The sequence below is a fragment of the Podarcis melisellensis genome, assembly GCF_964234715.1.
Source record: "Podarcis melisellensis genome assembly, chromosome: 10".
Lineage (NCBI taxonomy): Eukaryota > Metazoa > Chordata > Lepidosauria > Squamata > Lacertidae > Podarcis > Podarcis melisellensis.
The window spans coordinates 19,227,885-19,247,577 of record NC_138542.1 but is presented as its reverse complement, the minus strand read 5'-3'; the positions used below and the strand labels follow the sequence as shown (position 1 = coordinate 19,247,577).

General features: G+C 43.9%; 1 protein-coding gene across 1 annotated transcript; it reads left to right on the top strand.

Moving 5' to 3' along the window:
* Positions 1–396: 396 nt before the first annotated feature.
* On the top strand, positions 397–15,166 carry LMOD2 (leiomodin 2). Its single transcript, XM_081928854.1, has 3 exons — positions 397–889; positions 10,241–11,677; positions 14,736–15,166. Exons 1-3 carry the CDS (start codon positions 617–619, stop codon positions 14,760–14,762), a joined length of 1,737 nt encoding a protein of 578 aa, XP_081784980.1. The 5' UTR covers positions 397–616; the 3' UTR covers positions 14,763–15,166.
* Positions 15,167–19,693: the final 4,527 nt, after the last annotated feature.

The window sequence follows — 19,693 nt, the reverse complement described above, 5'->3', positions numbered from 1 at the left end:
TAGGAATGTGTATCCTGGCTTTGTTACATTCCTGGAGATAACAAATCTCCAGCCCGACAAAGTTACAGCTCCTTCTCCTGCCAACCTCCCTCCTAAAAACCATGAAAATAAGGGGTGCTTTTCTGAACAGCTGTGAAAATATTTTGTGCCCCTTTGGAAGGACACTAATCCTACAGAAGTCAAATGTTCTTTATTCATCCACTCTCTGTTGTGGAGTCAACACAAGGTCCATGCAAGCGTCCCTGTTTTTCCCCTACCATCCTCCTGGCCACAAAGTATGTCGATGAATATACATTTCCCTTGTATCATGCTACGCTAAATATGGTCATGGTCAGTATGTCAATAATCCCTGTGTTTAAGAGACGTCCAGACACTGGTGTTGGGACATTCCTTCTGTTCGACTCTCTTGCTGTCTGACGTCTGATGCTTAAAACAGAACATGCTTTCATCCTTCCGCACATTGTCGCAATCCCCTAGGAACACTTTTTAAAGGGTGCCGCAGCCACTCGGGGAAAACAGTTGCTGGCCAAATCAGATACAGACGCCTCGATTCAAGCTTTTCGTGAATGCCGCATTGCAGTTTCAGATTTGCACCAGCCTAACGACAGAAGGGACCATGTCTACCTTTGGCTACAGGCGAGAGCTTAGTAAATACGAGGAGCTAGATGAAGATGAGCTGCTGGCTTCTCTGACCGATGAGGAGCTGAAGGAGTTGGAGAGAGAGCTGGAGGACATTGAGCCTGACCGGAACCTTCCGGTGGGACACAGGCAAAAAAGTCTCACGGAGAAAACGCCAACGGGAACTTTCAGCCGGGAGGCACTAATGGCCTATTGGGAAAGGGAGACCAGGAAACTACTGGAAAGAGAGAGAATGGGGGCGTGTGAAAAGGTAGGCTCAAAAATGCTTTGAACTGTCTCCCAGAAATACTTCTTCTCATTTTCTATTCTTGTTCAAACTGTATTTCTCCCACAATGCTTGCTTAACTCATTGATGAACGGGGGCAGTATTTATTGGAGAAATGTAGAACTCCTATCTTCTCCAGCTAGCATCAGGGCAGGTGGCAGGAGACAGCCAGGTTGGGCCCTCGTTGATCCAACCTGCCTCACTGCTAGGCCCAGGTGGTGGTGCTGCGGGCAACGCTTGGGAACCAAGATGAGCTCCCAACCACAGTGGCTGGAAAGCCATCTACCATCACTCTCCACCTCCACGTTGTGCCTGAGCAAGGGCTAAGAGTGCCCTTCTTCTCACAACCAGACATTCTGGGTGTGAATGCACCACCACCAGTTTCCTGCATTGGTTAGAAGAACTTTATAACTAATAATAATAATAATAATAATAATAATAATTTATTTATATCCCGTCCATCTGGCTGAGTTTCCCCAGCCACTCTGGGCAACTTCCAATCGAGTGTTAAAAACAATACAGCATCAAATATTAAAAACTTCCCTAAACAGGGCTGCCTTCAGATGTCTTCTAAAAATAAGATAGCGGCTTATTTCCTTCACATCTGAAGGGAGGGCGTTCCACAGGCCGGGGCTACTACTGAGAAGGCTCTCTGTCTGGTTCCCTGTAACCTCAATTCTCGCAATGAGGGAACCGCCAGAAGGCCTTCAGCGCTGGATCTCAGTGTCTGGGCAGAATGATGGGGGTGAAGACACTCCTTCAGGTATATAGGACCGAGGCTGTTTAGGGCTTTAAAGGTCAGCACCAATACTTTGAATTGTGCTCGGAAACGTACTGGGAGCCAATGCAGATCTCTCTCAGGACCAGTGTTATGTGGTCCCCGGCGGCCACTCCCAGTCACCAGTCTAGCTGCCGCATTCTGGACTTAGCATTTTATCTATTTTTTAGAAGTAATAGTGGTAGACATTCTTCTAGCCTGAATTGCAGGCTCAGAGAAGGACCTTTGGGGTGGTATAGGGCAGTATACAAGTGTATTAAATAAATATAATAATAACCCAGGTGCTGAGGAGGTGGCAGAAAATCTGCCGGTGTCACCACCATTGTCACAGGTGAACAAGAGGAAGGGGAGGTGACAGGACAGAGCAGAGGAGGAGGGCGAAGCTGCTCCCACAAAAGGAATTGGGAGGTCCAGCGGCAACATGAGGGGTGGTCGTGGTGGAGGCACTGATAGTGGCCGAACTGTGCTGAGGGCCTCCTGAAGTCTGGCCAGCATAGTCAAGATGATGGGAGTTGTGTTCCAACAATACCTGGAAGGTCGTCAGTTCCTCATCCCTGTAGAATGTCACTGAAAATTCACTTTTGTTGAAGGAGAGTCAAGTGATGTACATATTAACAATGGTTGAGGGCTTCTGAGATGCTATATCTTAATACCATAAACAGGAACACGAGTTTTAAAATGTTTCCCAGCTTTTCACAATACAGACTTGTAGAAAACGAGCAGAACAAAGTGAGGGCTAAACTAAAAAAACACACGGCATGATATGCTACTTTGTTGTTTGCAAGGTGTGTGTTCTCAGCTGCATTGCCTTCAGTTGGAGGAAAGATAACTTTTTTTAAAAAAAAAAACTCCAGTCGATTCAAAAACATTATCTTAGAACCTAGGCTTCCTCAACCTTAGCCCTCCAGATATTCTTTGGCCTACAACTCCCATGATCCCTAGCTAGCCAGACCAATGGTCAGGGGTGATGGGAATTGTAGTCTCAAAACATCTAGAGGGTCAAGGTTGAGGAAGCCTGTTAAAACCAGTAACTTTTTTTTAGTATTTGCATTCAACTGTACCTAACTTACAATGAGCGATCATTTTAAAATGTGACCAGTCTATATATGAGGAAGGGATGGCAGAATCCCAGGAGGAATTGACTCTTTCATTGGGCTTAAATGTATAGCTCAAACTGTAGGTTTCAATAGCACATTTCAGGTACAAAATTCTTTATAGTCATTGGCCATTGTCTTGAACTCCCCACCTAGTTCCATTCCTATAGTTGGCCTCTTCCTTTGGTTCTATTCAACAGAAAGTCTATCACAAACAGATTTAAAATCTCAAGAGACTTTCAAGGACATTTTGCTGTAGAGAGCGAAGAGTGTAGCCTGTGGTTGGGCAGAAAATAATGGGAATGATTGAGACAGACTTGAGTACTTTTATGTTTCTTTGATTGCAGTAGGGGAGGGGAATAAGCAAATGCAAAACACTTCCACTGACACATGAAAAACTTGAAAGTGCCTAACGGTGACAGGATTGTGCCGATACAGATTTCTGAAGGATGCACAGCAGCCTTTGTTGTATACACATTACAATTTACTCTGGCTCCAGTGCACTCCCAGTCCTGGCATTTGAAGCTGTATACACATGACATTAGCCACGATCCTTACATGTCCTGCAATTTCTTGAGAAATGCTGTGGTTTGATGCGTTTTCCTGCAAACCCACTTCCATCCGATTTGAAAATGCGAGCCACATTGACTTCACAGTTAAACTGAGGCATGTGTATCTGAGACAGGCATGACAGTGTGTCATGTAGAGTGTTGGACTAGGATCTGGGAAGGTAAAGTTAAAGGGTAAAGGGACCCCTGACCATTAGGTCCATTCGTGGCAGACTCTGGGGTTGCAATGCCCATCTTGCTTTACTGGCCGAGGGAGCCGGCATACAGCGTCCAGGTCATGTGGCCAGCATGACTAAGGCACTTCTGGCGAACCAGAGCAGCACACGGAAATGCCGTTTACCTTCCTACCGCAGTGGTACCTATTTATCTACTTGCACTTTGACGTGCTTTTGAACTGCTAGGTTGGCAGGAGCAGGGACCGAGCAATGGGAGCTCACTCCGTCGCGGGGATTCGAACCGCTGACCTTCTGATCGACAAGTCCTAGGCTCTGTGGTTTCCCATAGGACCTGGGAAACCAGGATTTAAATCCCTCTTCAACCATGAAACTTGCTAGGTGACCTTGAGCCAGCTCTCAGCCTAGCCTAGCTCATTTGCGACAGCCATTGCGCACACGCAAATTACAGCTTCAGGAATAGGAGTTGCTGATGTAACTTGAAATGCAAAGGGGGAGGTAACCTTGCCGTATTTTAAGCTGCTAATGTGTACATAACTCCAGAGCGGATAATTTGCATTGCTATCAATAGACAGGATCCCAAGATCAGTGTGCATAGTAATAATAACAATAACAATAATTTATTATTTATTCCCTGCTCATCTGGCTGGGTTTCCCCAGCCACTCTGGGTGGCTTCCAACTGCACATTAAAAACAATACAGCGTCAGACATTAAAAACTTCCCTAAACAGGGCCACCTTCAGTTGTCTTTTAAAAGTAAAATAGTTGTTTATTTCCTTGACATCTGATGGGAGGGTGTTCCACAGGGCAGGCGCCACTACCGAGAAGGCCCTCTGCCTGGTTGCCTGTAACCTCACTTCTCGCAGTGAGGGAACCGCCAGAAGGCCCTTGGCGCTGGACCTCAGTGTCCAGGCTGAACGATGGCGGTGGCGACGCTCCTTCAGGTATACAGGTATAGTGAGATTTCTGGGGCTCCCCTCTGAAAGCAGCCACAACACAAATGTGCTTCCCAAACTCCAGAGAATTTCAGGACACTCAGAGCTCTTTGGCCTTTATTGTGTTGGTGTTTATAGAAACCACTTATTATTGAAGGGTATAGATGCCCCATCCTTCATGTGAAGTCGTCCTGTCCATCTCTCCATGGTCATCTTTGCCATGGTTAATGCCAACCAGCTTCTGTCTTATCCAGGCTAGTTATCTTAACCTGACTCATGTTACATAATGGTTAAGGTTATTCAGGATGAGGTATGGTGGTGAATTCGATTCAGTTCACATTTCAAGCTATCTTTTATCAAATCTGCCCTTTCTAAAACACCATGAGAACTGAAACAGCCATCCTTCCAAATTTGTACTTCAAACTATGCAATGTAGTTCTCCAATCAACCATGGTTTACAAAAAATGTATATATTAGGTAAAAAATGTGCTTAAGGGTTAATATATTTGTGAAAATGACATTCATTATATCAGGAGAAATCACTTGCGAGAATGTGTGCATTCATCAAAACTGCATTCAAAAATGTGTTTATTAGGAGAAGTTCGCATTAAAATGCTGAATAATTTTCATGAGAATATTTTTAAAAATAAAATTTGTTAACTTCTGCAAACAGGTGAAGGACTGAATTTAAGATCGGAAAACTGAGAAGCAGAAAGAACCAAAACTGTTCAGGATAAGAGTGTAATTTGTGCATGAAGCATTGGGAAAAGGACTACATAATCCAATGGTTCATTTTTGCAGGGCAATCCTATACATGTACACTAAAATCTAAGTCCTACTGAGTTCAGTGGGGCTTGCTCCCAGGAATTAAATATAGAATCACAGCCTTAATCCTTTAACTGTAGTTTATGATTCGAAGCATTATGTATTTCCTGGATCCCAGTCACCATACATTAGCAGGCAATAATGGTCTTTAAAGGATTATCCTAGTCACAAAATGAAAATATATTTTCCAAATTAAAAATATCCTGCGTTGCTTGAAAAACAAATTCAAGTTTGGGCTATCAGTCTCATTTTACACAATTAAAGCTAAGAATTAGTTTAATTGCCAGTCTGTTCAGGGCTGAGGAGAGTTTTAAATCCACCCTCCTCATATAGTGAAGGCTTATTTATAAAAGAATAAATCATTGTCACAACATTTAGAAAGAATTTGTCAAACACACACAAATGTATCAGAATCAAAACATCACAGAGCAAACAGCAAGTAACTGTTTGATCTATATTTGCTTTTAATTTATTGAAAAGGATGTGTATTGGGCCCATATTCTATCTACCAAATCATTCTGGCTGTTATGAATAGTTACGTGGGGGAAAGTCCTTCTTGGATAGGCAAAGTAACTTATTATTTCTTTATCTGAGTTTTTGTTGAAAGTTTTCAACATAGAATACAATAAAGAACAAACTAATCTAAATAAAAATAGAGAAGAAAAGAAAACCAAGGAAGGAAGGAAGGAAGGAAGGAAGGAAGGAAGGAAGGAAGGAAGGAAGGAAGGAAGGAAGGAAGGAAGGAAGGAAGGAAGGAAGGAAGGAAGGAAGGAAAATAGGAGGGAGGGAGAGAAATAAAATACAGAGCCTTCTGTGAAGGATATATCTTAATCCTTATTTCACACAAAAAGGAGTGGACCTTCCCATCTCGCAGCTGGTAACTTCCATTTCTTCTCTCAGCAACCCACCTGAGAGTTCCTTCCTTCCTGGTAGGCAAAGTAATTTACGAAGACCAGACTAAATGAAAGGTATTTCACAAAATTATATATGAGAGTGTTTCGACAACTGCCAAGCTACACAGTTCCTTTGAGGTAGTCATTTTTCTCATACGTGCCTCTGCTTCTTTTGAAACATAATCACTTGTTTTTGTAGAGCAGCGCGGTGAAAAACAAACCAAGGAGGGGAATAAAATTCCTAACAGTATACAGATTATAGGGCTATATTTACCACTGAACTGATACAGCCACATTCTCCACCAGTGCAAAGCAGCATCATTCAGTTGGCTGCCATGGAATTATCTCACTCCTTGATTGGCGCTTATCAGAACCCAGCTAGAGGAATGTATCCAAACTCTGCAGCCCAGGGTGCTGGTATGCAGTCAAGGGATTACTATAGTTTTGCCATGCAGCTTCTCTGAAGGTAACAAATAGCGAATGAATAATAATGTAACCTAAAGTAAAGATGGGGATGCAACAAGGATTCAGAGCTCTGTAGCGCAGTATATTATACCCAAATAGCAACGATCATTATGTTTAGATCTGGGACGGTACAAGCACAGTTAATGCTATACTTAATTTCAGCCTACACTTGAGGCCGATTGGCACTTCTCTCTGAAACCGCTCTCTGTTTCAAGCACAATTATATTATTGTAATTTTAGCTGCAAACGTTTATAGTACAATCCACTTGCACAGTAAGCAATGGCCCCACGTGCAGAAGATTCCAGAAGGACTGAGCAGAGCTCTGGTTTCTCCCCAACTCAGCCAGGCACCAAAAGAAGTACAGTGGTACCTCGGGTTACATATGCTTCAGGTTAAAGACTCCACTAACCCAGAAATAGTGCTTCAGGTTAAGAACTTTGCTTCAGGATGAGAACAGAAATCGTGCTCTGGCGGCGCGGCAGCAGCGGGAGGCCTCATTAGCTAAAGTGGTGCTTCAGGTTAAGAACAGTTTCAGGTTAAGAACAGACATCTGGAACGAATTAAGTACTTAACCTGAGGTACCACTGTAGTGGAATGGATGCTAGGAGGGATGAAGGGGGTCTGTATGAAACTGCCATATCTCATCCAGTCCTTCCTCTCTCTGTTTCTGACTGTTGTCATGTTTGCAACAGGCATAACCCGCATCAAGCAAAGAGGGAGGGATGACTTAGGACTCCTGTTCCTCCAAAATGCACCGCCAACAGGTCAGAAATGATGATGATAAAAATTTATTTATACCCCGCCCTCCCCGGCCAGAGCTGGGCTCAGGGCGGCTAACACCAGTAAAATTACAATAAAAAAAAAATAAACCAATTTAAAATACAGGTTAAAATATAATTTAAAATGCAGCCTCATTTTAATAGTAGCCCATAGATCAAAAAATAAAATAAACCAATTTAAAATACAGGTTAAAATATAATTTAAAATGCAGCCTCATTTTAATAGTAGCCCATAGATCAAAACCATAAGGGGAGGGAAACATAAGGGTCAGACTGAGAGTCCAAACCAAAGGCCAGGCGGAAGAGCTCTGTCTTGCAGGCCCTGTGGAAAGATGTCAAGTCCCGCAGGGCCCTAGTCTCTTATGACAGAGCGTCCCACCAAGTCAGGGCCAGTACTGAAAAGGCCCTGGCCCTAGTTGAGACCAATCTAACCACTTTGCGACTTGGGACCTCCAAGGTGTTGTTATTTGTGGACCTTAAGGTCCTCCGTGGGGCATACCAGGAGAGGCGGCAATGGAGTCCTCTGTGTGCAGTCCAAATGGGGCAAGGGTCCCACAATTCTTTCTAGCGTTTGCTAGGATTTTTACTTGTGATTTCAGTCCCAGTCACTGATTGCAATGCCGCTATTGCTGGCAACTGTAGTATGGGCCACAAAGTTTAGAAAATACGGAATGAGGCTAAGTAGCATAGCACTGGCCACTTCTTTGTGGTGGTTCAGAACAGGAGAGAAAAAAGGGCGTATTCGTAATTTTTCCTCCTTGTGATGTTTCCTAACCAAACAATCATCTCCCTGAGCTGGTGTTTCTCCCAGCGGTGCCGTTTACTGTAAATAGCAGCTGCCCAGTTTTAAGCACACGTTCAACAAACGTTTGCTTAGCCCAGTGTGACCCTGAGATGGCCATACTTTCATTTGGTTTTTTGCAGGGTGGGGTGAATATTTGAGGGGTTTTTTTAACAGACCAAGAAATATTTGTTCTTAGCTTGTGGCCCGTCATACTGTAGGGTGACCAGAATTTAAAACAAAGCCCCGCAAGCCAATAGTTGTCTTTTGGTGAATCACCTTTCTTTGTGTTAACATGAGCACTTCTTGCCAAAGTTTAGGTTTTATTCATCTCATATTAATTGTAACCTAAACATAATGTTGCATGGGTACAATACACAGATGAACATGCCTGCTCATGGGAACGCAATCATTGCAAAGGGAAGGATCAGTGCCTCCCTTCATGGACCACCTCTATTTCCTTCTTTGTTGTTGTTGTTGTTGTTTAGTCGTTTAGTCATGTCCGACTCTTTGTGACCCCATGGACCAGAGCACGGCAGGCACTCCTGTCTTCCACTGCCTCCCGCAGTTTGGTCAAACTCATGCTGCTAGCTTCGAGAACACTATGCAACCATCTCATCCTCTGTCATCCCCTTCTCCTTGTGCCCTCCATCTTTCCCAACATCAGGGTCTTTTCCAGGGAGATTTCTCTTCTCATGAGATGGCCAAAGTATTGGAGCCTCAGCTTCAGAATCTGTCCTTCCAGTGAGCACTCAGGGCTGATTTCCTTAAGAATGGATAGGTTTGATCTTCTTGCAGTCCATGGGACTCTCAAGAGTCTCCTCCAGCACCATAATTCAAAAGCATCAATCGGCAATCAGCCTTCTTTATGGTCCAGCTCTTTTTTGTTAGTCCTCTATACTCTCCTGAGTCTTGCATGAACTTCAATTTACCAGCCGATACACCCCACATTAGGCCGGTGTTGTCTGTGTATCTGTCCCTCCATCCCCAAGACCAGAACTTGCATGTTATTGTTGGCTTTTTGACTACGTGCAATTCTGTGCAGCTTCACACAGAATCAATTAAGAGTTGGCCAACAGCCAAAGATGACTGAGCAGAAAGGAGTAATTTCTGCCTGGAGATACAGAGGCCTGGAAACAGCTCTACCATTGGTCAAGGTCTCACACAGGCATAATGATTTATGACCTACTGACTGGTATGTGTTTGGTCAGTGTGGAGTCGAAGAGTCGTTTGGTTTTGTAAGAGAGAGTTAGTTAAGATCCACGTATCTGTTCTATACATAGTAACTTGTACAGTCTGCTGTAAGTAATAAACACACCTATAAGTAACATGTTACTGGTTCCTGCTTCATCCATCCTGCCTGCAACAGATTGCTTTTGAGAACTCTGCTAAGGTCTGCCTAAGGTCCTGCAACAGGTCAAAGTTGCAAAACGCCAACAGTTATTTCTACTCAGGAAAGTGCCCTGAGTTTTCTTTTGACCAGCAAAACCAGTTCGGCCTTCCTGGTGTATGTCAGTTTTTCATGTATGCCCATTTCTCTCAACATCACTGTTCCCCTACATCAGCATGGCCAAACTTGGCCCTCCAGCTGTTTTGGGACTACAACTCCCATTATCCCTAGCTAGCAGGACCAGTGGTCAGGGATGATGGGAATTGCAGTCCCAAAACAGCTGGAGGTCCAAGTTTGGCCATGCCTGCCCTACTTGAACACAGGGGAAGAATAATATCAGATCATGCATTTCTTGCCCATTGTGATGCTGTGGACATTCTCAAATGGGTGTCCATAGCCATAACTTTCCAAATTGAGACAGTCCACAATGTACTGAGATATTACATGAGATGTTTTTTGATGAAAAAAAACACTTTTATGAGGAATGATGCCTGGGTCGCATGAAATGAATGAAAAATAATGGTGTATTATGTTTACTTGAAAAACTTAGCATCTGGGAAAGCCCCAGGGTTGTCTCCCTAGAAAACTCTGAGAACCCTTATGATAAGGTATGTTTTTATTTTGACAGTCATTGAACCTACGTTCTTTTTTAGGATTCTAAACAAGAAGATGATGAAGACGGATCAGAAGAAATTAATGAAGAATATTTCACGGAAAGTAACAGCGAAGTTTCCGAAGAGGCATTCACTGAAGAAGATGAAGAAGAGGAGGAAAAGGAGGAAGAGGAGGATGAGGAGGAAGAAGATGACGACGCTGGAGAAGAAAGTGGTGCAGACGACGATGAAGAAAAGAAACCTGCTGAAGCGTGTAAAAATGCTGCAGACACCGAAAAAAGAAGAAGTTCGCTCAGCATTAAACTAAAAAAAAGTAGCAAGAATGCAAATGAAATTGTTACCAATGGCCATAGTGAAAAGAATACTGAAGATGTGGGCTGCAGGGTGGGCACCATGCACCCATGTGGAAATCCGACGGTGATTGAAGATGCCCTGGAAAAAGTCAGGAACAATGATCCCGACACCACGGAAGTCAACTTAAACAACATTGAAAACATCACACCACAGATGCTGACGCATTTTGCACAGGCCCTCAAGAACAACACTGTGGTCAAGACCTTTAGCTTGGCCAACACTCATGCGGACGACAATGCCGCGATGGCTATTGCCGGCATGTTAAAAGTGAACCAGCACATCTCGAATCTGAATCTGGATTCCAATTTCATCACGGGCAAAGGAATCCTTGCTATCATGAGGGCTTTGCAGAACAACAAGGTTTTGACGGAATTGCGGTTCCACAACCAAAGGCATATCATGGGCAGCCAGGTCGAAATGGACATTGTCAAACTCCTGAAGGACAATACGACTATTGTGAAACTGGGGTATCACTTTGAGCTTGCAGGACCAAGAATAAGCATGACCAGCATCCTGACAAGAAACATGGATAAGCAAAGGCAGAAACGGATACAGGAGCAAAGACAGCTAGAGGCCAGCGGGGATGGAGCCATCAATCCAAAGACCAAAGCTTTGCAAAAAGTAACTCCTGGTTCTTCGCCTTATTCATCTCCCCGAAGTTCACCTTGGTCCTCTCCAAAGGTTGCTAGGAAAGTCTCATCTATTCAAATCCACCCTTCTTCTCCAAGAAATTCGCCATGTTCCTCTCCAAAGGTTCCTAAGAAGGTTCCCCCTGTTAAAAACCAGCCTCCATCTCCTCCTCCCCCACCACCCCCTCCCCCTCCCCCACCTCCAATAACTCCCGAAAAGAAGGCACCAACCAGGAACATTGCAGAGGTTATCAAACAACAGGAAAGTGCCAAGAAGGCCCCACAAAATAAGCAGAAAAAGAAGAAAGGCAAGAAGAGCAAAAAATACGAGAACGAGATCTTGAAGGAAATCAAAAATTCATTAAAATCAGTCCCAGACAAGAAGGCAGAGGAAGGCTCACGTCCCTCCACCCGACCTTCTACTCCAGTGAGATCCATTCATGGTGATCTAATGGATGCAATTCGTGCAAGTAGCATGAAACAGCTGAGGCGGGTAAGTGTCTTCATTCCGAAATAGAAACACATCTCACAGGTACAAGATAGGACTAATCTATGCTGGTGAGTTACAACGTTAAAAATGCATTATAAAAATGTGACCCCAGAGGGAGCTGTAGTGTAGGGCAACGATCTTCACCAATGAGAAATTGTGTCGAGAGCTATATTTTTATAGGGTTTTTAATAGTGTTTTTCAGATTAGTGTAGATCCAGCCATAGATTTTGTTTAGAAAGTAGCATGAGGTTTTCTTTATTCCCCCTGCCCCACCTTTATAGTTAAACTATAAAGTAAGGGGATCACCGCATAATATTCAAGAAAAATTTCTAACTGCATTAAAAGAAATAAAACACATTAATTTGTGTCAATTTGTATCATATATATATATATATATATAGTGTCTCAGTTAAAACCATTCCCAGTTATCTATTCAAATAACATGCACATGAGAATTAAGATGTGAGGTATGGATATTTTTATTGAAGTAATGACTGACCAAGCTTTGAAAAAAAAAACCATCCCTTTAAGTAATATCCTTTTTGCCTGAGCGTCCCCAGAAACTTGGAACTGGCCCTGTTGGGCATCACGTAACTGGAGTACTGCTGCAAATAAATAACATTTTCTTCAGCACTTTTAAAAGTTTGCTTCTTTGCAGTGCTATTTTTCTAGGAAAAGAGGTGCTGGAACTCACCGTGAACACCTCCCTTGTTCTCTTATAATGGTAATGGCGCCCAGCTGAGAGGTGCCAGAACTGAGCTCTGGTGAGCTTTGGCTGGGGAAAAAAATGCCCTGCTTCATTGTTTTAACCAATTTCAATTCCTAAGTGAGTCTGAGGGGAAGAAGGAACTTCAAGACATTTAATCTGTTTGAAAACGTGTAGTGTAGTGTAGTATAGTGGTAGCAGTATAAGCAGACCCCTGAAAAGCAAACACAGGAAACAATTGTGCGAAGACCAGTCTTCTCATAAGAACAACACAGGAAGTTGCTATCTAAATCTGTATTATTGACTCTGACCGACAGTGGGTACTCCAGCATTTCAGACAAGGTTCTCTACTTACCTACTATCTGGAGATGCCAGGGATTGAACCTTCAAAATACAAAACAGAGTGGAAGCGAATCAGGTGTCTAGGGTCAGCAGTGAAGAAAAGAAAGCAGGCTGGTTTCTGACCAGTAGAGAGAAGATGAAATCTTACAGTTGGGTTTTGAGTGGGGGTCTCCTTCCTTCACAAGGTGACCACTTGTGCATCACAAAAGGGGAATGAAGAAGGATAGGGCTTTGCGTAAAAATACATGTACTGATGCACACACACATATTATTTGTATATTTTAAGAGGAATGTAAGCTGAGCAGTTAATGTGCCTAACAGCCGGCCATTGTGTAGAATGTGTTCATAATCCTTCCACGAAGAGGGAGTCATGCACATTTCCTGGTCAATAGACATAATCCCTAACATGCTTTGGGGAATCTGCATATCTCTGCTGAATTTTGTACATTCTCCAGTCATTATGCGTAATCCCCAATAGGGGAATTATGAGCCAACGGTGACTCAATTCACATTCCATTTAACACTGAGAGGTAAATTTAGAAATAATTTCTGTAAGACTGTGACCAGTTGATCTGCGTGTCCACCCAATCTGCTTTCCATGAGCTGTTTGTGGGCAATTTCAGTGCCCCTCTTCTCCTTTCTTAGGGTTCTTTAAATCTTTGAACTGGGCAACCCTTCAAATAGAAGTCTCCTTCAAATAGAGAACCGCTTCTCGTAAAGTAGGAAACAAGGCCACCCAACTCAGAGCTTGAGAACTGTGCATTGGTAGCGTGAGCTGCTGTTACAGTTTCAGAAATGCTATTGGCCCTCAGTCCCAGAGGTCTACATAACATCTCAAGCTGTATGGTAGGAAGAGATTACTCAGCTCATGCCTCTCTTGTGCTTTGTTTCCACAATAGGCTTTTAGACTAACGAGTGAGTTTGTAGGAGAATCCTGTAAGTGGACATGGGACTATGCCTGTTACGTCATCTGTGGCCACCTGCTGTATAAGTGGCACCCAGAGGCTCCACCCACTGGCCTGAGAGCAAGAGCTAACCCTTCCCATAGATGCTCAGGTTCCATAAAGTTGGTCATCACTTATTGGTAGGGCAAGGATGGGAAACTATTGTCCTCCAGATGTCAGAATCATAGAGCCATAGTTGTTGGATTCCAACTCCCATCATCTCCACCCAGCAAATGACCTAGGACAAGGTTTCCCAAACTTCGATCTCCAGATATTTTTGGACTACACTTCCCATCATCCCTGACCCCTGCTCTTTCTGGCTAGGGATTATGGGAGTTGTAGTCCAAAAAACACCTGGAGACCCAAGTTTGGCAAACACTGGTCTAGGATGATGGGGGTTGGAGTCCAAGAACATCTGGAAGGCCACAGGCTCCCCAACCATGCCCTAAGCTTCAGAGCATAGTGTACATGCACTCAGATAGGCCATTGTCAGCCTGTTTGAAATAATGAATGTGCTTCTAGAAAGTTGCCCTCAGTAGAAAGATGTGTGGTAGGCTTTTATCTCATAAGAATGAATGTGGCAAAGAAATCCAACATGCATATGAAATTTACAAAATATTTTGAGATTTCCTTACAAATCTGTCTGGAATGATTTTTCAAAACCAAATCCTGGTTAATATCTGGTAGGTCTAGTAGGTACCAGATAACATAGCTTTGTAGGCCACCTGTTAGCCATTTTCTCCTTATGTGTTCCAATAATAATATTTTTTCTTTATACCCCACCCATCTGGCTGGATTGCCCCAGGCACTCTGAGTGGCTTTCAACACATATAAAGACATAGTAAAATGTCAAACATTAAAAACAATAACCAGTGCTCCAGTATCATGGATAATATTAAACATTAAAAAGAATAGCAGTGCTCCAGTATCATGGATAATATTTTTACTACCTCATAACCATTCAATATATTAGATATTGACTCTTTTCCTAGTTAGACCACCTGATTCTTTTCCTTCCAGTTAATATTTCTAAATCAGAAAAACAAAATTCCCCCCCTCTTTTTTTTAGGTGGAAATCCCAGAAGCACTGCGATGAAAAACAAAGAAACAGGAATGGAAATGACCGAGATGAGAGTTTAATGATGGTTAAGAGAAAGGTACGAAGTTGTTCCGCAGCTGTTCTATAGACTAATGTAAAAGGCTTCAAGAGTCCACTCTTATATTTGAATATGAACAGAGACCGATTAAACCATCAAGCAACGCTTCGAAGGATGCGCCAGCATTTTCATTTGTAAATATTGGAACGTACATTTTTTTTTTATCTGATGAGATTTCTAAGAAGAAGTAGTTTCTTTAGATGTTCTTGTTGATACCAAGTACCACTTCACAGAACATGTTCTTTATACAGAGAAGGAATTGTTCAGTGACCTGTGCATTTTAATTCTGATGTCTGCCTCGTGAATTTACAATAAAGGAGGTTTGGGTTTTCAAGTGACAAAACAGTCTTTGTCCCAGAGTGCCATGAGTTTGTCACCTAAGTTATGTTGGGATATGGAGCATCTGGGAATAGCAGGAGATGGTTCTTGATATACCTGAGATTTTGGATGGACTCATTTGATATGATCACCCTGTGAAAAAAGCTAGAAATTCTTTTCTTGTGGTGGCAGATATAGGCAGAAGGTATACAACTGAAGAGAGTTGCCTACCCCATGGAGCTAGATCTCAATGTCTGGGCTGAATGATGGGGGTGGAGACGTTCCTTCAGGCTGAGGCCATTTAGGACTTTAAAGGTCAGCACCAACACTTTGAATTGTACTGTGAGCCAGTGAAGATCCTTAGGACCAGTGTTATATGGACCCAGTGACCGCTCCTAGTCACCGGTCTAGCTGCCTCATTCTGGATTAGTTGTAGTTTCCAAGTCACCTTCAAAGGTAGCCCTACGTAGAGCGCATTGCAGTAGTCCAAGTGGGAGATAACTAGAGCATGCACCACTCTGGCGAGACAGTCCACGGGCGGGTAGGGTCTCAGCCTGCATACCAGATGGAGCTGGTAGACAGCTGCTCTGGACACAGAATTGACCTGTGCCTCCATGGACAGCTGTGAGTCCAAGGCTGCACACTTGGTCCTTCTGGGGCACTGTTAACCCATTCAGGACCAGGGAGTACCCCACATCCACCCACCTCCTGTCCCCCCAAAACAGTACTTCAGATTTGTCCCCCCAACAGTGCTATGTAAGCAGGAGAAGCATAGGAAACTACGTTGTACTGAGACTGTTGGGAGGGTGTAGACTATTCTCTATACCAGGGACAGAGTGTCAGGAGCTCAGCCTACACTCGAGTAGGACCCTAGCAGAGACACATGCCCGACTGGCATGTTCTCTCGCTCCTGGTCAATCGTTCAGGAGCTTCGATAGCTTTCTTCTGCCCGAACATCACAGCGACTGATGCTAACAGACACCGGCACAGTCTGTCAGGATCCGCAGAGTCGTTGCAACTTGCGTGACAGACCTCAGAAACTCAGCATTTTGGCTAATCTACTTTATTTACATATAAACACACACGGAGCACTGCAACATGGCTCCCTCTCTCTCTAGCATCAGACAGCAAAGAGGAAAAGAACAAAGGACAATAGTCCCACTTCACGGAACACAGTAACACAAACATCCTGTCTCCGTCACTTCCCACTCTGTGGAGTCAAAACATATACCGTCAATTGAAAGACAACAATCCCATGACTGCAATCATGGAGCAGGAATTCTAACATGGAGAACCTCCAGCTTGCAGGGCGAACGTGTCCTACCATGCCTCCCCCATTTGGCCCGACAGTCTACCACCCTGCAGCTGACACCATACAGATTTCACACAGGGGCCTCTCCCAACTGGGCTGGAGATTCAAGAGACTGAACCAGGGACCCTTTGCTCTCAAAGCATGTACTTTGCCACAAAGCTATGGATCAACATGATGCGAAGTTCCTGCACATTAGGACTACCTAGGAGTTGACCATACATGGGAGTACCTGCATGAGACTCTGCTGTATACAGTCACCCTGTTCTGCACAACAAAAATGTCTGCACAGGCCTACATAAAAAAAGTACCCTTAAAGCTTTTCGCTTACATTTAATTTCTTTATTCATTGTTTATCTGAGGCTTCCACATGCTGAATTCACTATCATCCCAGTGGGGTTTCTGAGTGGGGAAGGGCTGTAGTTCAGTGGTAGAGTACCTGGTCTCCAGGTTTAATCCCTTGCATTTCTGCCTAACACTGGGAATGTCCCCTGATAGAAAGCCTGCAGACAGTGTTGAGCTGGATGAACCAATGTTTTGACTCTGCATGAAGCAGCTTCCTAGGGATGTGGGTGGCGCTGTGGGTTAAACCACAGAGCCTAGGACTTGCCGATCAGAAGGTTGACGGTTCGAATCCCCGCGATGTGGTGAGCTCCCGTTGCTCGGTCCCTGCTCCTGCCCACCTAGCAGTTCGAAAGCATGTCAAAGTGCAAGTAGATAAATAGGTACCACTCCAGCAGGAAGGTAAATGGCATTTCTGTGTGCTGCTCTGGTTCGTCAGAAGCGGCTTAGTCATGCTGGCCACATGACCTGGAAGCTGTACGCCAGCTCCCTCAGCCAGTAAAGTGAGAAGAGCGCTGCAACCCCAGAGTCCTCCGCAACTGGACCTAACAATCAGTGGTCCCTTTACCTTTAAGGCAGCTTCCTATGTTGTATGAAGAAAGAGTTCAATGTGGGCAGAAGATACTAATGCAGTACATTGTTCCTTTTGAAATTAAGTACACTCTTCCCTGGTTTTTTAGCATCTGTCGTGGATGCTTTAGTTGAGATTTCTGCATTGCATGGGGTTGAGCTGTTGTTGTTGTTTAGTCGTTTAGTGGTGTCCGACTCTTCGTGACCCCGCTAGTCCCTTTCAGTTCTACAATTCTATGATTTGCTCAAAGTGTACCCCTCATCTCAGATATCCTTGGAGCAAACCTGCCAGATTCATATATTTATGTGGGTCGCAGAAGCTCAAAGAAGACAGAAATGGTGCAGAGCCACATCATCATCATCATTTTTCATTTGCATGCCGCCTTTCCACAGTTAAAAAAACAATGCTCAAGGCGACTTACAGCATAACAAGATTTACATAATTACAAAAGTCATAAACAATAAATAATCCACATCAAAAAAATACACAACCAACTGGGAAACAGTTTCCACATAGATCAAAATCTAAAACTAAGAATACAGCATTAATATCACAGTTTAAAATGACATGGGTAAAAAATAAGAGTAATTTAAACAAAAACAAAACAAAATGGAGCCCTTTCTGCCCAGCAGCAGCAGCGGCAGCAGTCCTTTATAGAGCCCATCAGGCCCCGCCCTGGGCCAGGTGGTGAGTGGCAGGATTGGGGCCCTCAGGCGCTGAGTCCTCCTGGGTGGTAGCCACAGCAGCAGTCCTTATAGGCCTGGTGTCTTTGCTGAAACAAAATAAATAAATAAATGGTGTTGTGGCAGTAAGAGAAAATAACCAGAGAAAAGGAGAAACCCTCAGGGAAACTGGCCTGATTGAGTTAGTATTGTCCAGACTTCCACTTTCTCTCTGGCTGCCATAATAGAGTGCACATCAAATAGTCTCATGTTGCCAGGAAGGTACCAAGGCTTTCTTCTTCAGGCATGAAGGACCCCAAAAGCTTCTAGGTGTTGCTGGATGACAACTCTCACCTTTGCTTACCATTGGCCACTGGTTGGGGAGCTGCTGGTGGGAACTGGAGTCCCGATGGAGGGCAACAGGTTAATCGGTGATGCTCTTTTGATGTTGACACATTATGTGCTGCTTGGGATGATCCAGATTCTGAAGGAAAAAGAACCAGATCCTGCCCATTCAGGCTAATCAAAGCTGCTACAGCAAATACAATGCCAACGACAAGCATCACACCATCATATTCATTCTGTACCTGATAAAAAAACCATCCCAGAGAAAACAGATTCAGCTCACAGCAGCAATAAGGGATGTTTCAAAACGGTTACGCAGGTGAACAAATCTCAGGGAAGTAGGTGGTCACCCCTACAACATAGAATGCTGTCATTCCAGTAAAAACACAAAGCTCAGGGTTCGATGTACTCTACAGTGGTACCTCGGGTTAAAGACACTTCAGGTTACAGATGCTTCAGGTTACAGACTCTGCTAACCCAGAAATAGTACCTCGGGTTAATAACTTTGCTTCAGGATGAGAACAGAAATCGTGCGGTGGCAGCGGGAGGCCCCATTAGCTAAAGCGGTACCTCAGGTTAAGAACAGTTTCAGGTTAAGAACAGACCTCCAGAACGAATGAAGTTCTTAACCCGAGGTACCACTGTATGCTCTTTTCTAGAAAAAGAGGTGTTGGAACTCACCATGAACCTCGTTCTCTTAAAAATAGCAATGGCGCCCACCTGAGAGGTGCTGGAACTGAGTTTCACCAAGTTCTGACTGAAAGACATGTACACTGTTGGAGGGCTCCCTAAAACATTTTGCTACCTGAGGCAAAGCTAAGACTGACCAGGCAGGCAGTTCGACCTCACTTCAAAAGTGGCAACCAAACAGCATCTGCCACTACATCACACAACACACACAACTCTGAGAAGAAAACATAAGAGTGTGACCCAGAAACTGTTATCCTTCCATGTTTCTCTGCCAATGGAATTGCATGAGATGGGGAAGGGAAAACACTTCATTTTCTGTCAGGAAAAGCATGGTTAGGGATCGTTTCCCAGCAGTCATTACGATACTTTCCAAAAGGGGGGAGAAGCTGTGTGAACAGGAGAGAAAGGGTGAGGGTTGTGTCAACAAGATCTCTCTCGGAACTGCACAGGAAACTGAGAATGCGAGCTACGCAAACTTTCCCTGGAGCCTGCATGCCAGCTTGGCTTCATGTTCTATTCTATTCCCTTGAGTCATCATGAGGACAGGGAAAATAGTTTCCTAGGACTTGCCGTTTGACTTACAGAGAATGTGATCCAACCATCATCCCAGCTGTACTGCCACTTGCAGTGAGA